Source organism: Pleurodeles waltl, chromosome 11, assembly GCF_031143425.1.
Source record: "Pleurodeles waltl isolate 20211129_DDA chromosome 11, aPleWal1.hap1.20221129, whole genome shotgun sequence".
Taxonomy (NCBI): domain Eukaryota; kingdom Metazoa; phylum Chordata; class Amphibia; order Caudata; family Salamandridae; genus Pleurodeles; species Pleurodeles waltl.
The window spans coordinates 144,698,468-144,717,744 of NC_090450.1; the positions used below are offsets into that span (position 1 = coordinate 144,698,468).

General features: G+C 43.1%; 2 protein-coding genes across 3 annotated transcripts in view; one reads left to right on the forward strand and one right to left on the reverse strand.

Annotated features, from left to right (window-relative positions):
* GMPS (guanine monophosphate synthase) overlaps nucleotides 1–15,530 on the reverse strand; it is a 529,284-nt gene extending 513,754 nt beyond the window's left edge. The window contains exons 1-2 of one of the 2 annotated variants that reach the window (XM_069213300.1): nucleotides 15,373–15,510; nucleotides 2,679–2,772 (exon numbers count right to left, since the gene is read on the reverse strand). In XM_069213300.1, coding sequence (XP_069069401.1) covers nucleotides 2,679–2,690 — 12 coding nt within the window. In that variant the 5' untranslated portion in view covers nucleotides 2,691–2,772; nucleotides 15,373–15,510. Of the gene's footprint in view, nucleotides 1–2,678; nucleotides 2,773–15,372 lie in introns of both variants that reach the window. The other variant, XM_069213299.1, reaches the window with a different exon arrangement.
* Nucleotides 15,531–15,557: 27 nt separating this feature from the next.
* SLC33A1 (solute carrier family 33 member 1) overlaps nucleotides 15,558–19,277 on the forward strand; it is an 89,083-nt gene continuing 85,363 nt past the window's right edge. The window contains exon 1 of the mRNA XM_069213302.1: nucleotides 15,558–15,710. The gene's annotated coding sequence lies outside the window, so the exon portion shown is untranslated. The remainder of the gene's footprint in view (nucleotides 15,711–19,277) is intronic.

A 19,277-nucleotide genomic window follows, 5' to 3' on the forward strand; every position in this document is an offset into this window, starting at 1 on the left:
CGCAAAATACTGCTTTCTCAAGACTGCACCAAGTGCATAATGATGAAACCGAACAGAGGCAAAGCAGAAGAAGACTACAGTTGGATATTTTTGTAAGGCTGCCAGTGTACAACAACCATTCTCAATGCAAAGTATTTCAACTTTATCCTGCTAAGAGTAGACAGTGTGTAAACATTTAGTACTATCTAGGTAAATTGGTACTTCCTTATTATTCAGATATCTGTGAAAGCCATATAGAATTTGGCACTGAAATTCATGTACATCTATTTCTTGAAATAGGTATTCATTCATTCATTCATCAGGCCCACCTAGCAATAGTGGAACAACAGACATTAACATACAGAGATCTACTATATTAACAAGGTATGTAACGCAACTAGCCAAAAAATTGTTATAGAAGTGATAGGTTTTAAGGATGTGTTATTGTGTGTTCAGATCCTGTTAATTTTGTTTTATGAAATAAAATTATGATAATTATTGCAAAGAACATAGGCAAACAGGAAATGTTCATGAGATAATTACCTTGGTTTGAAATTACCGTAGGTGACCTTATTTTGTCGTTTGAAGATCATAGCCTATGTACCTCATGAATGTACACTGTCATTGACTAAATGGTTTCATGAAGAGATGTAGTGAGGAGGAAGAACCTTCTTTATCTGAAGCAGGTAATGGATAACTTTAAATGGCGTACAATATGATGTCTAACTTCCTTTTCAAGCGAAGTTGCACTGATGACATCCAACACACTGTATGGGCTGGCCAGGTTGAGTATCGTCTTGGTGATGAGTGGGAGGGTAGTCTAAAGCTTTTTTCATGTGCGCCATTACAAACCAGTTTGTTACTTTTCACTAGTTATCCAATCCTCAACAAGCCTTCTGGAGACCGAGAGATCTTCACAAAATACCTAACAATCTCAAAACTCCCATAGTTTGTTAAAGGGAATATAAAAACACTTGCCTTCTAAACAATCACTAATAAAAAAATTATATCTTCCAAGGCACTGTATCAGCAATTACAGACACTCAAGATGAACTCTATACAACCCGTCATACAGGGAGTTAAGTAATCTTTTTTACTGCTTGATTCTTCAACACTAAATGATTCAATGATAATTACCTTTTAAAGGCCACTGCTTTGAAGGAATTCAGTGATTCCTAAACAATATTGCACAAAAGGTTAGGATGAAATTATGTGAATCCTCTAGTCATCACATTATTCACCATGTCCCTCAGGATCACCATTATGTCCTCTACTTCCTAACATACACATGCACAACCTCCGCCTTAATTCACGGATACCAACTGAAATTCCAAATGCAATAATTGGATGGTCAAAACAGTCTCCATCTGTTTATTTTGCCTCTGACTTAGCCTTCGCTCACCTAATCAATAAAGCGGTCAATTAAGCTTCCTCATTTCCTTACTCCATAACATATCATCTATCCTTCGAATTAGTCCTGGAGTGGAGCTGACAAGATCCTTGGTGATGGACAAACTAGACTATTGCAGCACTGTGTAGTGGGCTCACAAATACCCTTACAGGCAGCCTAAAGTGAGGCCAGAACAAGCATTAAGTTTGGCCCTTCACCTTAAAACCCCAAAACACGTAAACCCTGACCTGGAATTTCTTCACTGGCTTCAAGGGCCATAAGTTCCATAAGCTCTCTGCACTTTGCACCAGGTCTACCAGGGAAAAGTCCCTGACTGTTTGTACAAATTCTCTCTATGTTGCAACCCTACCAAGAGTATCTCAACTTCCACTTCTAATTTAGGAAGCAGAAGTCCGGATGCATGAAACCTCACAACACTGGCAGACAGTGACTGAAAAATGCAGAAGATCCTGATGAAGGACCTCTTCAAGAAAGCGTTTGATTAACCAGAGATTACACTGTTGTGTTTTTGTGTATGTTTAAAGCTGTTGAACAGCCTTTGCTAGAATTCCATATCTTCCCTTTCTACTTTAAAGTTCTTCATTCTAGCTAATCTTCATATTAAATAGGAATTAATACGCACAGGGTTGTTTGATGTTTTGACAAATTTCCTATCTACTGGACACCTTTCAACATTTTGAGAGACGCTACGAACACCAACAACCGTTTGAAAGTAATTATAATATTATGAAGTACACAGGATATTTTGACTTTTTGTATTTATAAGGATCAGTAGTCACACATGCAGTTAGTAATGTATCAGGAACAACCATATGCAACAGGGCAAGTGATGGTCATGCCCCTGCCCTTAGTGATGATTAAACAGGTGGGTGCTAGCACTGCAGTGGAACAGGAGGCAGCACAGCCATCATATGGGGACAAATGAGTATGGGAAATCTTCAAGGCAGTGAATATGTCAGCTTAGACTGAACATTTAGGCCTGAGGACTTAGGTTGTTACTTCTGAAGATGTTAGGTTGAACAGGTTCCATTATAAAACCCTATCCTGCCCCATTACGGCAAATCTTAGATGTTTAACACATTTTTGTTTTACAGCAACACTTTACGTTGGTGTGTTTTAATACAACAACTTTCCTAAATTAAATTATGATTTGCATATGGTTGGTCTTTGTCTGTAGTAGCACATCAAGAATTAAAATATGCAATTGAATGTGTCCAAGAATAATTTTCCAGTACTTGAGAGTACTCAAAGGATTAAATCCAAATATATAAACCTTTTTTTTTCTCACTTTTTTTTCCATTTCTTTTCTCTACTGTAGTGGCACAGGTGGCCCTGTTGTATGTTTTATGTCTTCATTCCGTAGAAATTGAAGGATGAAGGATCTGAAAATATGCAGAGATGGACATCCTTCAGAACATGCTGTGACTTGTGCTTACTTCACAGATACGCCCTGCTCACAAACGTTTGAGTGTAAAAATGAAGGATGAAGCATCACAGCAGAGAACAACTAAAATACATGCTCTTACCTAGTGGGGCATGTTAAATAGCACACAACAAAACTGAAAGAAACATCCCACACTCCTCAGACCTGATCAAAAAGAAGCACATTACCACACTGCCATCTTACATCCTGGCACAAATTTTCCGGAACTGCTCATCTTAACTTGGATACACAATCTCAGGCTCAAATCTCACTTGAAGCTTTCCTTGGTTGACCACTGGCACTTCTACTTGGATTCTAATGGCTGGAAACAACTCAACACAGAAATGTCTATAGGGATTAGGTGCAACCAAGGAAGCCACCCACTAGAGGCAAACACAGGTTGTAATAGCTACAATCTGCAACACCTGTACTTGCAGGTGGGTCCCTGATATGGGGGCACCACAGTGTTGGGAAGGGTAGCTAGAACAAGGCTTTTCACTTATCCTGTATTTGTTAATGCCTTGACGCTTACTAGATGCTAGGCTTATTGAGCTCAAATCTGTGTAACAAACACCAAATTATAATACATTCTCGATGTATGTATGGCTTCCATGCCTCTCTCTGCGGTGCGAGGTCATGTTGTGTCAACAGGGCTTGCAATGTGAAAGCCGGTGTCTAGGAGGTGTTGGTTTTGATGATCAGTGGATTTGTGATGCCGAGCTTTGGCATCGTTGTCAAGGCTGGTGTGGCTAAGGGATATGAGGACCTGCTCTATGGAAGCGCTACACAGTGAGTTCTGAATGTGATGCATCGAACCCATGATGCAGGATACGCCGGCGATGTTAATCTTATGCGATGGGTCAAAATCACGCAGCAGCAACAGTTCGTCGGTTCTGCTTGAGGATGTATCTCTCCACTGAGGAGATGTATCGGTTCTGCTCAGGGATGTGCCGCTCTACAGAGATGATGTTTCTTCTCTGCTGGGAAGCACCTTAGGCCCACTTCCAAGGGTCCACGATTGAGATGGCATGACTTGGCAGGGTAGACTCACAGATGGCAAAGTCCAAGTGCAGAAGCAGAGTGGAAGTCTTTTATGTCTTTGAAACTTCAGATCATGAGGCCAGCCGACTAGCCCTTGGAGTCACTCTGGGTTCTGGGTTGGAGAGATGCAGGTACAGTCTCTCACTCCCAGGCAAGAGAACAATAATCTCCAGGCCCAGAAGTGTACTGAAGCGGTGATGTCCAAAGTCCAGTTCTTATACCCAATGGTGACTTTGATGCGTGAGAGACTTCAAAGACAGATTTTTGAAGCGCACAAATGTCCTGCCCTGGCTCCAGACTCACTACAGGACATATGCAGCCCTTTGTGGGGACAGCACACACCCTACTGAGGGTGTATTTAGCTCCTCCGTCCCATCCTGCCCAGGATGGCCCATCAAGTCACACGTAAGCGCCCATTGTGTGTGGCTGCCTAGGGGGGAATTTACGAAGCCCAAATGCCAACTACACCCAGTCATGTGACCAAAGACAGGCACCAAATGGCTACAGCATTAAAAGAACCAACTTTCTAGAAGTGCCATTTTCAAAATCTCAATTTAAAATCTGACTTCACCATAACGTTAGGATGTTAAATTGCGATTCCAGAGACACTAAATTTGGAGAACTTACCTCTTCCCATTTGGAATTGATGCTTGTAAAGTGTAATAAGGCGTTAACCTATGGGAGAGATAGGCCTTGCAGTGGTGAAAAACAAAATTAAGAGTTTTTCACTAGGTAGTGAAACTTAAACATACATGTCCTACTTTTTAAATACAATGCACCCTGCTCTCCGTTCAGTCCAGCTCTTACCCTAGGGGTGAGTTACATGTATTAAAAAGGAAAGTTCGGGTCTGACAAAAAGGTGTATTTGGCCAGGTTGAAATGGCAGTTCGAAACTGCTCACACAGGCTCTTCAATGGAAGGCCCAAGACATGGTTAAAGGGCTACTTAAGTGGGTGGTACAATCATTGCCACAGGCCCACTAATAGCATTTAATTTACTGGTCCTTAACGCATTTAGTGCACTTTACTAGGGACTTACAAGTAAATTAAAAATGCCAATGCTATATGCCAATGTGACCATGTTTTAGGGAAAGAGCACATGCACTTTAGCGCTGGTTAGTAATGGTAAACTGTACCGAATCCTAAGGCCAGCAAGATCTGAAGGCAAAAGCTTAGGAGAAACCCTGCCAAGGATGCCTGGTCTAACAAACTTAAGTGTAAGAAATGGATTAGTGTGTGGAGTGAAGGAATAACTACCTCAAGGAATAATCAATACCCTTTACAGAGTGAACCCTCCTAGTCACTCAATTAACCTCAGCTCAATCCCTTGTAGCTATGGCACAGAGCAGACAGGCTTAACTTAGGTCAATAGCTAAAGTATTTATGCAATACCAAAACAGTAATAATGTTGAAATGCAAAACAATTAAAATAACATAACAAAATTGGAACAAATGGTGTAAAATTTACTAAACAAAATGTTACAAAAATGACACAAAAAATTGATAGGGGGAAGGGGAAATATGATTTTTGACATTTAAGAACAGCAACAAGAAACAAAGAGCCAATTACAGTCAGTGATCGTGGTAGACCGGGACCCATGTGCAATCTGATGCAGACTGCGATGGAGTGCGGGTAAGATAAACCAACCATGTTCAACCTGATCAAAGATTTTACCTTCCGACTTAAATCCTGGCGTCTCAATCTACCACAGGAGTACACTTCCAAAGCCCCCAGGACCTCAGGGGAGGCACTAAGCAACAGATGCATCAAAGGGTTTTATTTACACTGTGTTTATGGGAAAATGCATTCATACATATGGCCCGAAGAGACTGAAAGGGTGGCAAGCAGGGCTCAGTCCTGGTCTAGTTGCCACTTATCAGCCCGGTAGTTGAAAGAAAGACCTTGTAAAGCTTGCTGTACCCCTGCATATCTTTAACAGCAGGTTTGCCTTATGAGCCTTTGAGACCACTTCTTTGTTCTTGGTACAAGTGAGAGCAGGTCCAGTCCCTTAGGGTTTTTCTCAGGTTGCAAACAGCAGGTTTGGTCCACTTCCGATTTTCCTTATATCCAACAGTGTAATGAAGTGGGGGCTTGGAGGTGTCACATTTATCCCTGACAAGAGCTAGTAGGTGGGAATGACTCATGGGCACGCCCTAATCAATGGGGCAAAGGTTTTAGGGCCAACGCTACCCATTTTGGGCATTTTCAAAATGGCAAAAGTTCTTGGCCACACTAAAGTTGGGCTCTGAAAGCTCATGTGTGTGCGGAGAGTATGCTATGGTAATGTGCCAGGATCAGAAGAGTCATCTCTACACATACAGGTCAGCCTATTTTTTGGCTCCTGGGAAGCACCTGCCACCTTTTTCACACTGATTCAACATGATTATTGCTGCTGGCAGAACTAGGAGAGCAAATCCAGATTGAGCCTTCAGGAACTTCAGGCAGGGGAAAAGTGACTCCAAAAGTTAGTTTTCCTCAATGTTTTAAAAAAAAATCTGACCTCAACATTAAATCTTGTTTAATAGTCTTAATAACTATTAAAAATAGTTGTTTAATTATTTTTCTAGTTAGTCCCATTCTTGAGTTACAGTATTGTGATTTTTAATCTGTACTTTATTTTTCTACCTAGGACAGCTATGCCTGACACATTGAAAAAAAACTTTTAGGTGTTAGTCACTATTAAAGTCAAATTTCAACATGTAATCTTAAATACCATGCACCCTTCCTTGTGGCCATCAAGGACGATATGGGGTGACACATTCATATTTGAAAGGAAAGTGTTGATCGGTTAAAAGGGTTTATTGTGACCAGTGAAACTGCAGTTTTTTGCTGCTACAGTAATGCTACGTGGGGTAGGACTCAGACCATGTTTGCAGTGCTGCATTAGTGGATGACAATATAGGTGCTGCAATCCTCTAGTGGCATTAAACTTCCTGACCCTGGGTATTTGAGCCATATAATAGGGACTTATAGGTAACTTAAATATACCAATAAGGAGTATGCCAATTTTACCATGCTTAAAGGGGGGAACACAGGAGCTTTACTCCTGGTTAGGAGGGGTGAAGTGCAGAGTTCCTACACCAGCAAAAATATAAGATACAACAAAAGGCCAACAAATCAGGGGTGGCCACACAGAAAAGGCAGCTTCCTACATTAAGGTATTGTGATACTCAGTTGGATTTGTGATCTCTAGACATGATGGTTTGCCATAGTTTAAAAAAAAAAAAAAAACATTGGGAGGGCTGTGGGATATGTTAAGTGTACAACAATGGCTCCACCAAAAAGTGTGTCAATTCTCAGGTTGATCAGACAACATGATAATTAGTGCCCTCCTAACTGTTAAGGGCTACTGTATTCGCAGGCCAGGGGCATCTATAGTCAAAATTCATGTTGTACAGCACAGACTTCTAAAGAGGTTGAAAGGAGACTTTTAAGGTCGAGCGTAAGCGTACAATCTCTTGTATACTTTTAAGTATATTTCTTCTCCGGGTGTCCAGCTATTTCATTTGTTAGTTTCAGTGTCATTTAAAAATCCTTGCTTGCTAGCGGTCAGTCATGCCTCTTTGTACCTCCTGCTGTGTGGGAGCAGAGAACAACTACTATATAATTATGCTTTGTTCCGTTTATCTTGTCTGTAGGGGAGCTTTTTTTTTTCTTTCTTTTTTTAAACTGTTTCCTGCTCCCATCCAGGGAAACTTCCCTTCTCATCTGCAGAGCGTTCTTGCTCCGAGTTTAGCTGTACAAGGCTATAAATCAGGCCATTACCTTGACCACATTTGGTCTTTGTGGGCTCTCTGCACCCTCTCTCAGCTGCCTGACTATCGCCCTTCCTTGGCCCAGTGCCAGTAACCAACCACACACACGCGGTCTCCCAGGAGCACCTCAGTTCTTAGTCAGGACACACTACTGATCCAGTACTGGAACCTGTGGTGCAGCTCCATCAGTGCAACTCCGTTCACACACTCCAAGCCCTCAGTCGTGCCAGATCCCACACAAGCTCTTTGCCAGACCACCTCAGTTCTCCCAGGGAGTACAGCCTGCTGCTCCAGTACTGGTGCCTTGGGCGCCGCTCCACCAGTACACCTTTGTTCACACACCCCAAGCCTTCAGCCATGCCAAAGCCGGGAACACCACGCACGCGGTCTGCCAGAGTACTTCAGTTCTTGCAGTCAGTACACTCTGCTGCTCCAGTACTGGGACCTCTGGCAAACCTCCATCAGTGCACCTCCGGCCACACACTCCCAGCCCTCAAGTGCACTCATGCCGGAACCTCACGCGCTGTCTGCCATGGCACCTCAGTTCTTCAGTCAGTACATGGTGCTGTCCCAGTACTGGAACCTCATGCTTAGCTCCATCAGTGCACTTGAGTTCAAATCCTTTGAGCCCCTAAGCTGTGCCAGAATCCCACCCATGCTGTCTACCAGAGCACCTAAGTTCTTACAGTCAGTACGCACTGCTGTTCCAGGACTGGTTTGGGTGTAGCTCCATCAGTGCACCTCGGTTCACACACTCCAAGCCCTCAGTCGTGCCAGTAACCCCACACACGCTGTCTGCCACTGCACCTCAGTTCTTCAGTCAGTACACTCTGCTGCTCTAGTACTTTGACCTCTGGCGCAGCTCCATCAATGCACCTCAGATCACACACCAAGCCCTCAGCCATGCCAGGAGCCCCACACACACTGCCCACCAGAGCACCTCAGTTCTTCCAGTCAGCAGACTATGCAGCTTCAGGACTGGGACCTCGGACACAGCTCAATCAGTGCACCTCAGATCACAAACTTCAAGCCCTCCGCCATGCCAGTGCTAGGACCCACACACGTCTGCCAGAGCACCTCTGTTCTTACAGTCAGTACACTCTGCTGTTCCAGTACTGGGACAGCGGGCTCTGCGCCATCAGTGCACCTCAGTTCTACTCCAGCAAGTTCACTTCCTTTCCTATACTGGGAACCTGCTCACGTACATTTCCATTACAGCAGCTCAATTCTAATATTCAGTCCCACTGTCAAGCCAATACTGGACCCAAAAGAGCAATACACAACTTGTCCAGTGCACCTCAACTCTAACATCCAATACCACTGATGATGGGACTCACCAGAGCTCCACTAGATTCCATCAATTCTAACATTCAGTACACATTTCTTCTCAGTACTAAGTCTCACACACATGCCCTTTGGGTCTCCTCGCTTCTGTGGTTCAGAGGCAAAGCCACGCATGCTAGGCACCACTTGCACGTCACCAGAGAACCTCCAGGCTAATGCTTGGAAACACTGGCACGCCAATACTAGGGTCCTTCCACACATAGCTCCACTCACTTCTGACCTTGTGTGCCTGTTACTAATCCAGTACTGCAGCCCACATACAACTCAGTCAGTGGACCTCAACCCTAACCTGAGGTGCCCTATTTTTCCAAAACCAGGAATTACACAGTGTTCCGATTCTCATTCCTCACTCGCTGGCTTTCTGTTATTCCAGCACTGGGTCGGGACACAGCTCTGCTAACACCCAATCCTAATTAGAAGCGCCCCAAAATTGCTGTATTGGGTTTCACATATAACTCTACTAATGCACTTCCTGCTGTTCGGCAGTGCCCCCTGCTATTCCACACTCTGACTTCTGTTTGAAGACGTGGGAAGCCAATTAAATCTATTCTTAGCTGCCATCTTTATATGGGAGGGTCTGTTTCACCTATCTCACTCCTTTCTTTGCTTTACTCTGTTTATTCTCAAGGTTTTCTTTCTCCCCCACTTTTCTATTTCCAGCTCTTAAAATCCAAGTTAACAGTTGTGCTCTCTTTCAGTTGTTTATTTCAACTCCTCTCTTTTTTATTTTTTTTATTTCCCTCTTCCTACCTCCTCATTCAAACCAGCAAAAACGTGTTTTTCTCTTTCCTGGTTTCGTTCTTCTCTTTTTTCAGGCGTTCATTCTTTCACTATTTGTTTTCTCTTCCCTTCATTCTTTCTTTGTCTTTTTTTTATTTGCTCTTTCCTTCGGCTCGGTATGCATCCTTTCACTTTTTTTTTGTTTAGATCTTTCTTCCTTCTTTTCTCTGGTGTTTTTCTCATCTTTATCTGTCAATTCACATCTTACTATAAATCCCTCTATTTCCCGTCTGTACGTGAAAGCCACAAGTTACTTGCCAGGATGCGAAGTGTCAAAGTGGTTTTCCCATTCTCTGTCTGTAGGAAATGTGTTGGTACACACGTGCCCTGGTTCTTTTGCTGATTGTTTCTCTCACCATCTCTCTTATGTTAACTTTTCTTGCTTTTCGTGATTTTTTCCCTCTTAATCTTTTGTTTGCTAGCTTACTTCCCTTTTGTCTAACGTTTGCTCTATTTCTTCTTAGTCGAGTCTTCATTTTCTCGTTCTTTCTTTTGTTTGAGACCCCATCTCTTTCTTCCTGTTGTATTCCTTTTGCTTCTCTTTTTCTGCCCCATTCGCTTTCTCTCCAGAGGCCTAATTATCAATGGAGCAACAGATGCAGTGGTACCGGGGCCCAGAGACCTACGGACCTCACTCAACTCTAATTACTGCTGTATTTCGGTAGGAAAATTCAAGTCAACCATTTTCCTTTCTTACTCCAGGGCCAATGACACCATTACTAGGTCACTTGTCCTCTCCATCTTTACTCCTGTCTCCGTCTTTCCTTTCTCCCTCCAATCTGTCCCAAATGAAAATTGTGTTGTGGCGTTTTGAGCATTACAGTCCATTTCCAAAAGTTTATATCATAATTGTATAAGTTTTAAGCCAGAAGAAGAAAATAAATGGAAGTGCTTAAATGCTGGGCCACTGGAATTATATTGCAAGTTTGACCAATTTATGTGGCAAGAAAAGTCCAGTTCTGAATGTACAATGCCAATAGAGCTAACTCAAGAAAATGTGAGATCTATTGCAAATGCTTGTTTAAATTGCAGGAAACAAATAGCATTTATGTATAAAGGGGCTTGGATTGTGCAATATTTGTTTACTTTGAAAAGAACATTGCAACACTTATTTAAAATGAAGCATTGAAAAGGGTGGGATGTAGCATAATGGCTTTCCCACTTGAAAAAAGGAAAGGCTCCACACCACACCCAAAGGGATACAGTAAATAATAGCTTAATTTTCATATGTTGGTATAAATTAACATGTAACCCAAGTGCCATATAATGAGGTCATAAAGAGGTAAATCACATTATTGCTTCAATTTGGGAAAGTGGATAAGGGCAGCAAAACAAAGGTACCTCGAACATGTCAGGAGCAGTCTCTCGCCAGCCCTTTGAAAAGTTTTCCTGATAAACGTAAGTGATCATATCTGCAAATAGTAAAGGTGGACAAGCCATTGAAGGCTTAAGCCAGATGCCTGGCTTATTGCAAAGTCCTTTAGAAGCTGATCTTTCGTTTGCCTTCTGCCTGCCACCCATGCCTTAACCTCATGTGCCAATAATTAAAGACACAGCATTAACCTTTGATGTACACAGGAGAAAGAGATACCAATCTAGTGGCTGAACTGCACAATATGAATCCATTAAACGTGGGCTCAATAATTGCATCCCCAGTTGATGAAACTGTGATCCATGTTTATTTCACTACGTCGCATTATGCTTCATTATTGCACGTAAGAGTAGCTTGAAATAGAGTTCGGGATGGGTGCTGTACAAAAACAATCTCTTGTGTTCAGTTTAATGGACTATAATGTGGCTCCTTGTTTAGAAATAATCTACGTTACATGTGACATCTGATCTACCTGTTCAGTTACTAATGGCATTATCAGAGGAAATCCAATCAATGTCTACATATTTGTAAAAATACTTTATCATGTTTTTTATGGGATGTCTGGTGCATGATTTACATGGCTAACTTTTTCATGGAATGGCACACGCACAAGCTAAGCCAGACCCTTAGCTCGGCTCTAGCTCTGTTCTCCCTATTAATTTGTTGACATACCCACCTCTGGCGTCTAGTATAGTGGTTCTTAATCTTTTTACTTCTGTGGAACCCTAAAAATTCTCTATTCAAAGTGAGGAACCCTGGCCAAAGTAAATTCTCCGATTTGATGCTCAAAAATTAAACAGAGCTACAGGAACAAATATACGTCGTACAAATACACAAAATATTAAACAATTATTTGTTCTCAAACAAAATACACAAACATATAAATTTATATTAAGGATTTTCAAAATATGGTTTAAAAGAGAACGCAATGTGCTAGACTCTAGCATGACCCACCACCACCCATTGGGTTAAAAGGGCTTCAGCCCTCCCCATCAGCTGGCTGGGTCCAGTCCTACTGGGCTGGGGATGCTGGCCTGACTGCACAGGCAAACTCTTTCTGCTTCTCCATTCGTGACGAGGTGGTTTGCGGTCACAATGTCCACAAGTTTTTCAGCATTTATTTTTTCAGTTGCTAAAGCCCCACTCTTCCTAAATGTTCCCCCACCTGTTAGAGAGCAATGTGTCATATGTGTCTGCAATTAGGTCTGAAAGCTGCTGATCTGCCACCAATGTTCATTAATAATAATAAATTTAAAAAACACAGGAGGTTCAAGTGATATTAAGCAGCATCATCATAGTTTAATCAGAATGTGGCAGATTCTATCCTGCAAAGATTCTGCCATCCCCAAAAAATTTAAATAAATGCATTTTGAAATTAGAAGAAAAGTCTTTCTTATGATTTGTTTTATTTGAAAGTGCTGCAAGGCCTTTCAAAACTGGCAATGCTATTTAAATGTAAACACAACACAAGAAAAGTTGAATTCTGACATCCGGTCAAGAAAATGCTGGAGTGTTATTTTATGTAATACCTCATATTGCATTTCTACTGCTTGCAAGCACAGGACATAGCAGATGCTGGAATCAGGCTTCTAACTTAGTAATCACATCATTCCAGCAACAACAAAATGTTGCATCAAAGCTACTTAATGCACATTATGAGCACGTGCATGTTGTAAGTATTAGTATATATCTGAGGCTATGTGTTCCAGTAATACACATTCTGCAGAGATTTACGTTTAAACAACAGGGTTCGGTTTGATTCTCAGGGGATAAGTTCCATTTCCAGTGCAAGCACGTTTATCAGAATTACGATATGTGTAATAACTATATTGCCCTTGTAGTTTTCCCCATATAAATTCTGCCAAGTCCGATTAAATCCATTGGGTGTAAAAAGCCCAGACAAAAACATACAGAATTTGGTGAGATAAGCACTTCTTCATTTTATGCCTCATTGTTCTGGTGAAAACTCAGAATAGGGGGTATTTACCCTAGACTATCTCACCCTCGGTTAATGGTATTAAAAGAGGTATTTACAACCTTGTTACTCAGTCTAATGTGAATCCTTGCTTGCTATTTTCCTGTACATTTACAGATAACGGTTCGCACTGTCATGTTTCCCTATATAGTATAAGGTTTTGTGTTTGTATTTAGTTAAGATAAAGCACTGATTTATTAAACAATATTTTGATACCTTGCATCAACTTCCTGACAAAACCTTGCACTGCTCTGCCTACCTGTGCTAAGGATTAAGTCCCAAAGGGGTGTACTTGGTGTTCCGTTTTCATTACAACAGAAGGGAGACTCCAGGACAACACGTGAGCGGACCCAATTAATACAAGAGCACAGCAAACTTTTTTTTAGCCCTGTGGCTCATGAACATTACCCCCACAGGTACTATTCAACTCTAAAATACACTCAAGAGCTAGCTAAAGAGAGACTCTATGAGGCCACATACTGTCCATCCACTCTAAAAAGTCTATGGTCTATAGTCGGACCTTGCACGAGCTTCTTTTTGATAGTTAGCTTATGTTGCCCGCTCACAGATGGGGACGGATAGTTAAAATGTAGACCATATTGTCCCTTCGGAGAATGTGCATCAGCTGCCACAAATGCCTCCCTTTGGAGTGCCGAAGAGAACCTCTCAAAGTCTGACGAATGGTTGAAAGGTTTATTGAAGTACAACAGTACAGTGCTCAAAGACCACGACCGCTTGCTTACGCATCCGCGGTGCTGTCCGAGGAAACGGAAAGCCATTGAACAGAACACCCAGGACAGAGCGAGACGAACCTTAGTCTCGTGAATAACAAGGAACAATAAACATAAAAGAGAAATCACCTAAATGCCTGCAACATCCACTCACCAGTTTACCAAGGGCACCTGTTATGTCCTATCATTCTAGCCCCTATACGGCTGAATTTTCTAAATGCTAGCAAACACTTCACAGAATATGATTATCCACTATAAGTCAAACTTGTGCAAGAGTAGACATGGATAAATAATTCTACCTTTGACCATTAGCCGCCCATTCGTTCTAAATTACTGGGAGTAGCACGTTAAAACTTATAGGAAATATTGCTACCCAGGAACACACACACAAAGAAAATGAAATTTGTTTACTAACGGTAGCTACCTCTGACTACATCCTAACGCCTTATTTTTATTTGCCTACTTTTAAATGAGAATATGGAATTCGGATGTACATTCTGCCCCCACACGGGTGATATCACGTCCATCTCATCTGTTTTAATGGTTCTCGCCAGAAGCACGGCGAAGATTGCTCAGTACAGTGGGAGAAAGACATGTTGACAATTATGGTACTGAAGTGCCGGATCTTTTGTCCAACCACGTGGCAACCATTGTTAAGAACAGCTGGCCTAGAAGAAAAGTATGAAGATGGCCAAAAACAAAACAAAAAATTAATACAGCAATCACCCAGTACTTAACGAAAAGGACGTTTGCTCGCAAGGAGTTTACTTAAGTACTTCCAACATTATCCCAAGCGAGTCATCAGGTCCCGGTGCGCATACGAGAAAGAGGATGGAGTGTCTAATGTCTAGTAAAACATGCCTTGCCGTGACACTGTCAGTATATACAAGAGACCTCTCCGCTGTCTGCGGCTCTTAACTGAAGTTGCGCTTTCTTTCACAGCAGAGTACGTAGAGCAACAAGCTCACTTTTTCCGCAGGGAGATAAACGTTTGCCTCCCGGAAGCATTTCTCAAATGCCTCTGCTGTGCGTGTGCGCGAGCCACTCACATGCAGCTTTTAAACGCCGGCAAACGAGCAAAGCAACTTTAAGCCAAAGTGGTGGGAGTAGCTGCGCCGGTTGAGTGATCTTTAGGGTGTCGAGAGAGCTCTAACAGCACCCCAGGAGTGGCAACAAGATGTTTGAGGCATGGCCGAGATAGGTTCTGGGATTGTACAACGGGTGGGACGGAGGCTTTAAAGCGGGGTTAGGGGGTCACTATACTGTCCCCCGTGTCCGAGATCAGAGTGAGCCGCTCCGGTCGCGCGCGCTGACGGTTAAATCGTCCCTTAGCTCGACAACGTAGTCAACTCCCTCCCGCCCCAAAAAGCCTAGCCCGCAATAAACACCCTCAATCTCCACCGGTGGGCGCTGACGTTCAGAATGAAATGCGCCACATTATTAAAAAAAAAAAAACAGTCTTCGTTGACAGGCCTTATACAGGCATTACGGAGGCCTCAGGCCCCGGTTCTTAAACACTGCCAGTGAAGTCTTTGCCCTGTGCTCCCGCTCCCTGACTGACCTTGGAGGTGTCTCCGTTGCAGAGCGCCATGGCGGTGGCGGGTGATGCGACCTGGCAGACTCGTGGGCCGCGGGGAGTTCACGCCGTGCCTAGTGTGGGGCTTTTGGCGCGGGAGATAAACGTGCTGTGTGTGTCTAACCTCTCTCTGGGCAGCACCTCCCTCGCTCCTTCCTCCTCCCCCTTTCAGTCGCGAGCCGCCGGGGGGCGCGGGAGAGCAACGGCCTCGTGAGAGGGCGCGAGGCGCCGGTAGCGAACCGATTTGAAACGGGACGGACAGTTTCTGATGTTTTGCCGAAGGGTACAGTGGTTCTTCAAGGAAGAATGGCTGCAAGGAATTGGTTAAGTAACACAGACGAGGGGTTGTGTTGGTGGTATGCTGCTCACAAGATTTCATCAGGATTGTGTCAGCGGCGTAACGATGCTTGAGGGGGCCTACGGTACTGTGCATAGAGGGCCCCCACCCTGGTCTCACTCAGAAGCTTTCAGGTCAAACTACTGTGCTGGGAGTGGGGCGCACAAGCTCGCCCCCTCCGCCGTACTGCTGGAGCCCTTGTTACACCGCTAGCGTGGGTAGTTTCGCGATGATATGTGGGCTATCCCTTGGGAAGGGCAAATTCTTGCCTGCGCGTTACCCTTAACTCAGTAGGGATGGGTGGTATTGCGCACATATAAACTTTGAGGTACGAAAAGGGAACTCCATTTATAGTGGACGCTAGACACGTCCTCAGTGGGGTAGCGGTTCTCCTGAACCGTAGGAGGCTTTTGTCGCCTCAGCTGCCCCAACAGTGAAAGAGAACGGTCGACTAACAACGCACATGTGGCTGGATATAAACGCAGGAAAGAATGGCACAGACGCCCCCAAATAAGGTGACATAATCGGCACGTCGGTACACGGAAACTGTAATTACTAGATTTATATGAGGTTGGTCCCCAGACCTGGGACTTTGACACTGGGCTGGCGCCCGGCAATGGCTGCCCTTCACATTTTGAACAGGTGCAGTACTGATGCTAGAAACACAGCCCTTTGGGCGTTTGAAGATGCTGGCTCCTGTGTGACTGTCTAGAACAGTGATTCACAAACTTTTGAGTTTTGTGCGTTCCCCTCCCTTTATTATTTCTGGAACATGGTGAAACCTCCCCCCCCAAACTGAGTCATTACTGAAAGCTGGGGACCGAATCTGTTAATATCAAATTTTCTATGCAGTCGTGGGGCCCCCTGAGGAGGCTTCGCAGACTGGGGCGTAGGAGACAATATATTTCTGGGGGGACAGCAACAGCCTTGGGGACTTCTCAATTGACCCTATACAAATCGCCCATTGTTTGCAAAATGCAGGCTCAGATAAATATACACAATCATATAGTTTGGACATGAAATAGGAAGAAAAGAAGGCGTGTTGTCAGTTTGAAAGCATGTTTTATTGTTCCTTACTTTCACAAAGTATTTAGACCAAATGTGGAAAAAAACATGTTGATTAACCTTGCATCTTCATGCACCAAGCAAATAAAGGTAGGAGGAAGATAAGGAAGAACATACCTTTTGTGCCCCACACTGATCATGCCTCTCACCTCATGCAAATGGAAACCGCACTAGAGATATCAAAAGCGATCAGGTCCAATAATTGTAAACTGTGCTCTGAAACCATAGTCTAATAACACTTCTGCTCCTCTGTGCAATCTTGGGCAAGTCAGCTCCACATCAGTCAAAACTGGGAAATTTTACACTGAAGAAGCTCTTGGTGTTAGAGACTATTTAATACATTGGATTTTGTGATCCCTGTATTAACAGCAGTCATTAATTTCTATATAATCGTCTACTTCTGATGCATCAAGTCACAGCTTATAAAGAAAATACATCAGAACTCGTCTATTATAAGGTTATTAAAGTCAAGTTTTGACTTGCCTTCTGCCAGCAGCCAAGGTGAAAGGCAGGTCAGGACATAGAACATAATTCGAGCAGCTGTTTAAAGCAACAAATGGAAAATTGCTTTTCTTCTGCTCTATTTTAATAGCTTAAAATTACAGAAGCTACGCACTAAGGCAGTGATTCCTAACCTTTTGACTCCTGAGGACCTCCACTGAATCACTACTGGAAGCCGGGGACCACCAAGCAATTTGTATAATTTAAAACATTAAAACAGTAATTCGCAAAAAGTACACAAGGAAGTTCACACCAAACAAATATTCAAATGACTAAAGATCGAATTGTTTTATATTGAAAAAATGTCCAAGAATTGAAACATTTTAACGGGAAGGGTGGCAGTACATCTCAGGTGACTAACTTTTCAATGTTTGTTCTTATTTAGGAAAGCTGAATCCTCAGGTCAGATTCTACATTTCCAAAGTGATTTCTGTTTTTATTTTTTAGGTATGTAAGATGTGAAAAGGCTTTTTCACGTAAACATGTGGTGGGGCAAGGAAGTAAACCATAAGGGGCGCGCATCTCTCCATAGCCTCTCTGACATGTATAATTCATTTGTTTAATAGCACCTCTCATACCAGTGCAAAGTGTTGGAGCACTTTACAGGGGACTACAAGGGGTAGGATTTACTTGTCATCTGCACTGGTAGGCATTTTCTAAGAGTGCTTGGTGTGGAGAAGCACAAACTTCGGATTCAGAACATAACAATGGTTAGCTTTGACTTTAATAATAAGAATATATTTCTACAAGAGCAAACCTTTATTAGCAGCATAAGAAAAATGAAAGACTGGGAAAACAAAACATAACTTTTTAATTTGTGCCATGCAGTTTACATGCAGCTCTTAGATGGCAGTTCATAGCTTTCTGTGCTATATTACGATTGGAACTTTAGACCTGCACAGTAACAAAAGAATCTCTGTGACAAAAGTAGTAACCCACTGTGCTAGGCACATAAATACTGTTCTTTGCATGATACATGTTCTTAGCAGCAGGCATATTAACCTCTGCGCTACCTTAGATGAGTTAAAACTGCCACTAGACAAAACCCTTACCTTTCTCCCACAGGTACATTAATCACCAGAGTTATCTTGATGCTTTTATTTTTGCCCGAAAGCCTCTGGTGACTGTTAAGAAACGGGTGGCGAGGCAGGGGGATGAAACATAACAAAAAAATAAAACTTAATCTGTGTATGGCTGCCATCTCTCTTCCGGAGCGTGGAGCATGGAAGCACACAGGCTCCCAAACCCCCCTAAGCCAATCAAAACGCTGCTGTCACCAGCATGACAGCAGCGTCGTGATTGGTCTGAGCAGCCTTGTTCAGCACTCGGGGAGTGGGAGCCTGTTCATGTTCTCCACCTGGCTGTGCAATACAGCCTGGTGGGGAAATACTAAGTGTGCATGTCTGTTTAGTGAGCCCAAGACAGCCGGCTAAATTGTCATGCACACTTATGGTGCACATTCCACTCCTCCTCCATGTGGCCCACCCCACCCTACCATGGCTCTGCACTGAAAAATATAATGATAATAACACTGTGTTATTATCATTTTATTTTTCCTTTTATGCACTGCTCAGAGCAGTGGGGCAAGTCTCCTCCCCCTTAGCGGAGGAGCCACGGCTGCTGGATGTACAAAGAACTTTGCAGTGCTTTTAAAACCACTGCACAACGGAAGTAATAAATATAAAAACACTTGTGTTTCTAGATGCTCCAGCTGGAGATGTGTCTTTTTGATGGCCCAGGTCTGCTGGTTCCCTGGGAATGTGTCACAGACCCTTGGGGGACCTCAGATCACATGATGGGAACTGCTGTACTAAGATTGTAAGTGCCTTTTGGGTAAGTTGATGGTGTGAGCATGTATTATATGGGCTTTTGTACCCCTTGGCGTAGATGATAAGGATACTGCTGTCACTCCTTTCCATATGGGGCAGTCCATTACTCTTTCAACCTTCTATCCTCCACCTCACCCTCCAAAAGAGGAAGACTCCAT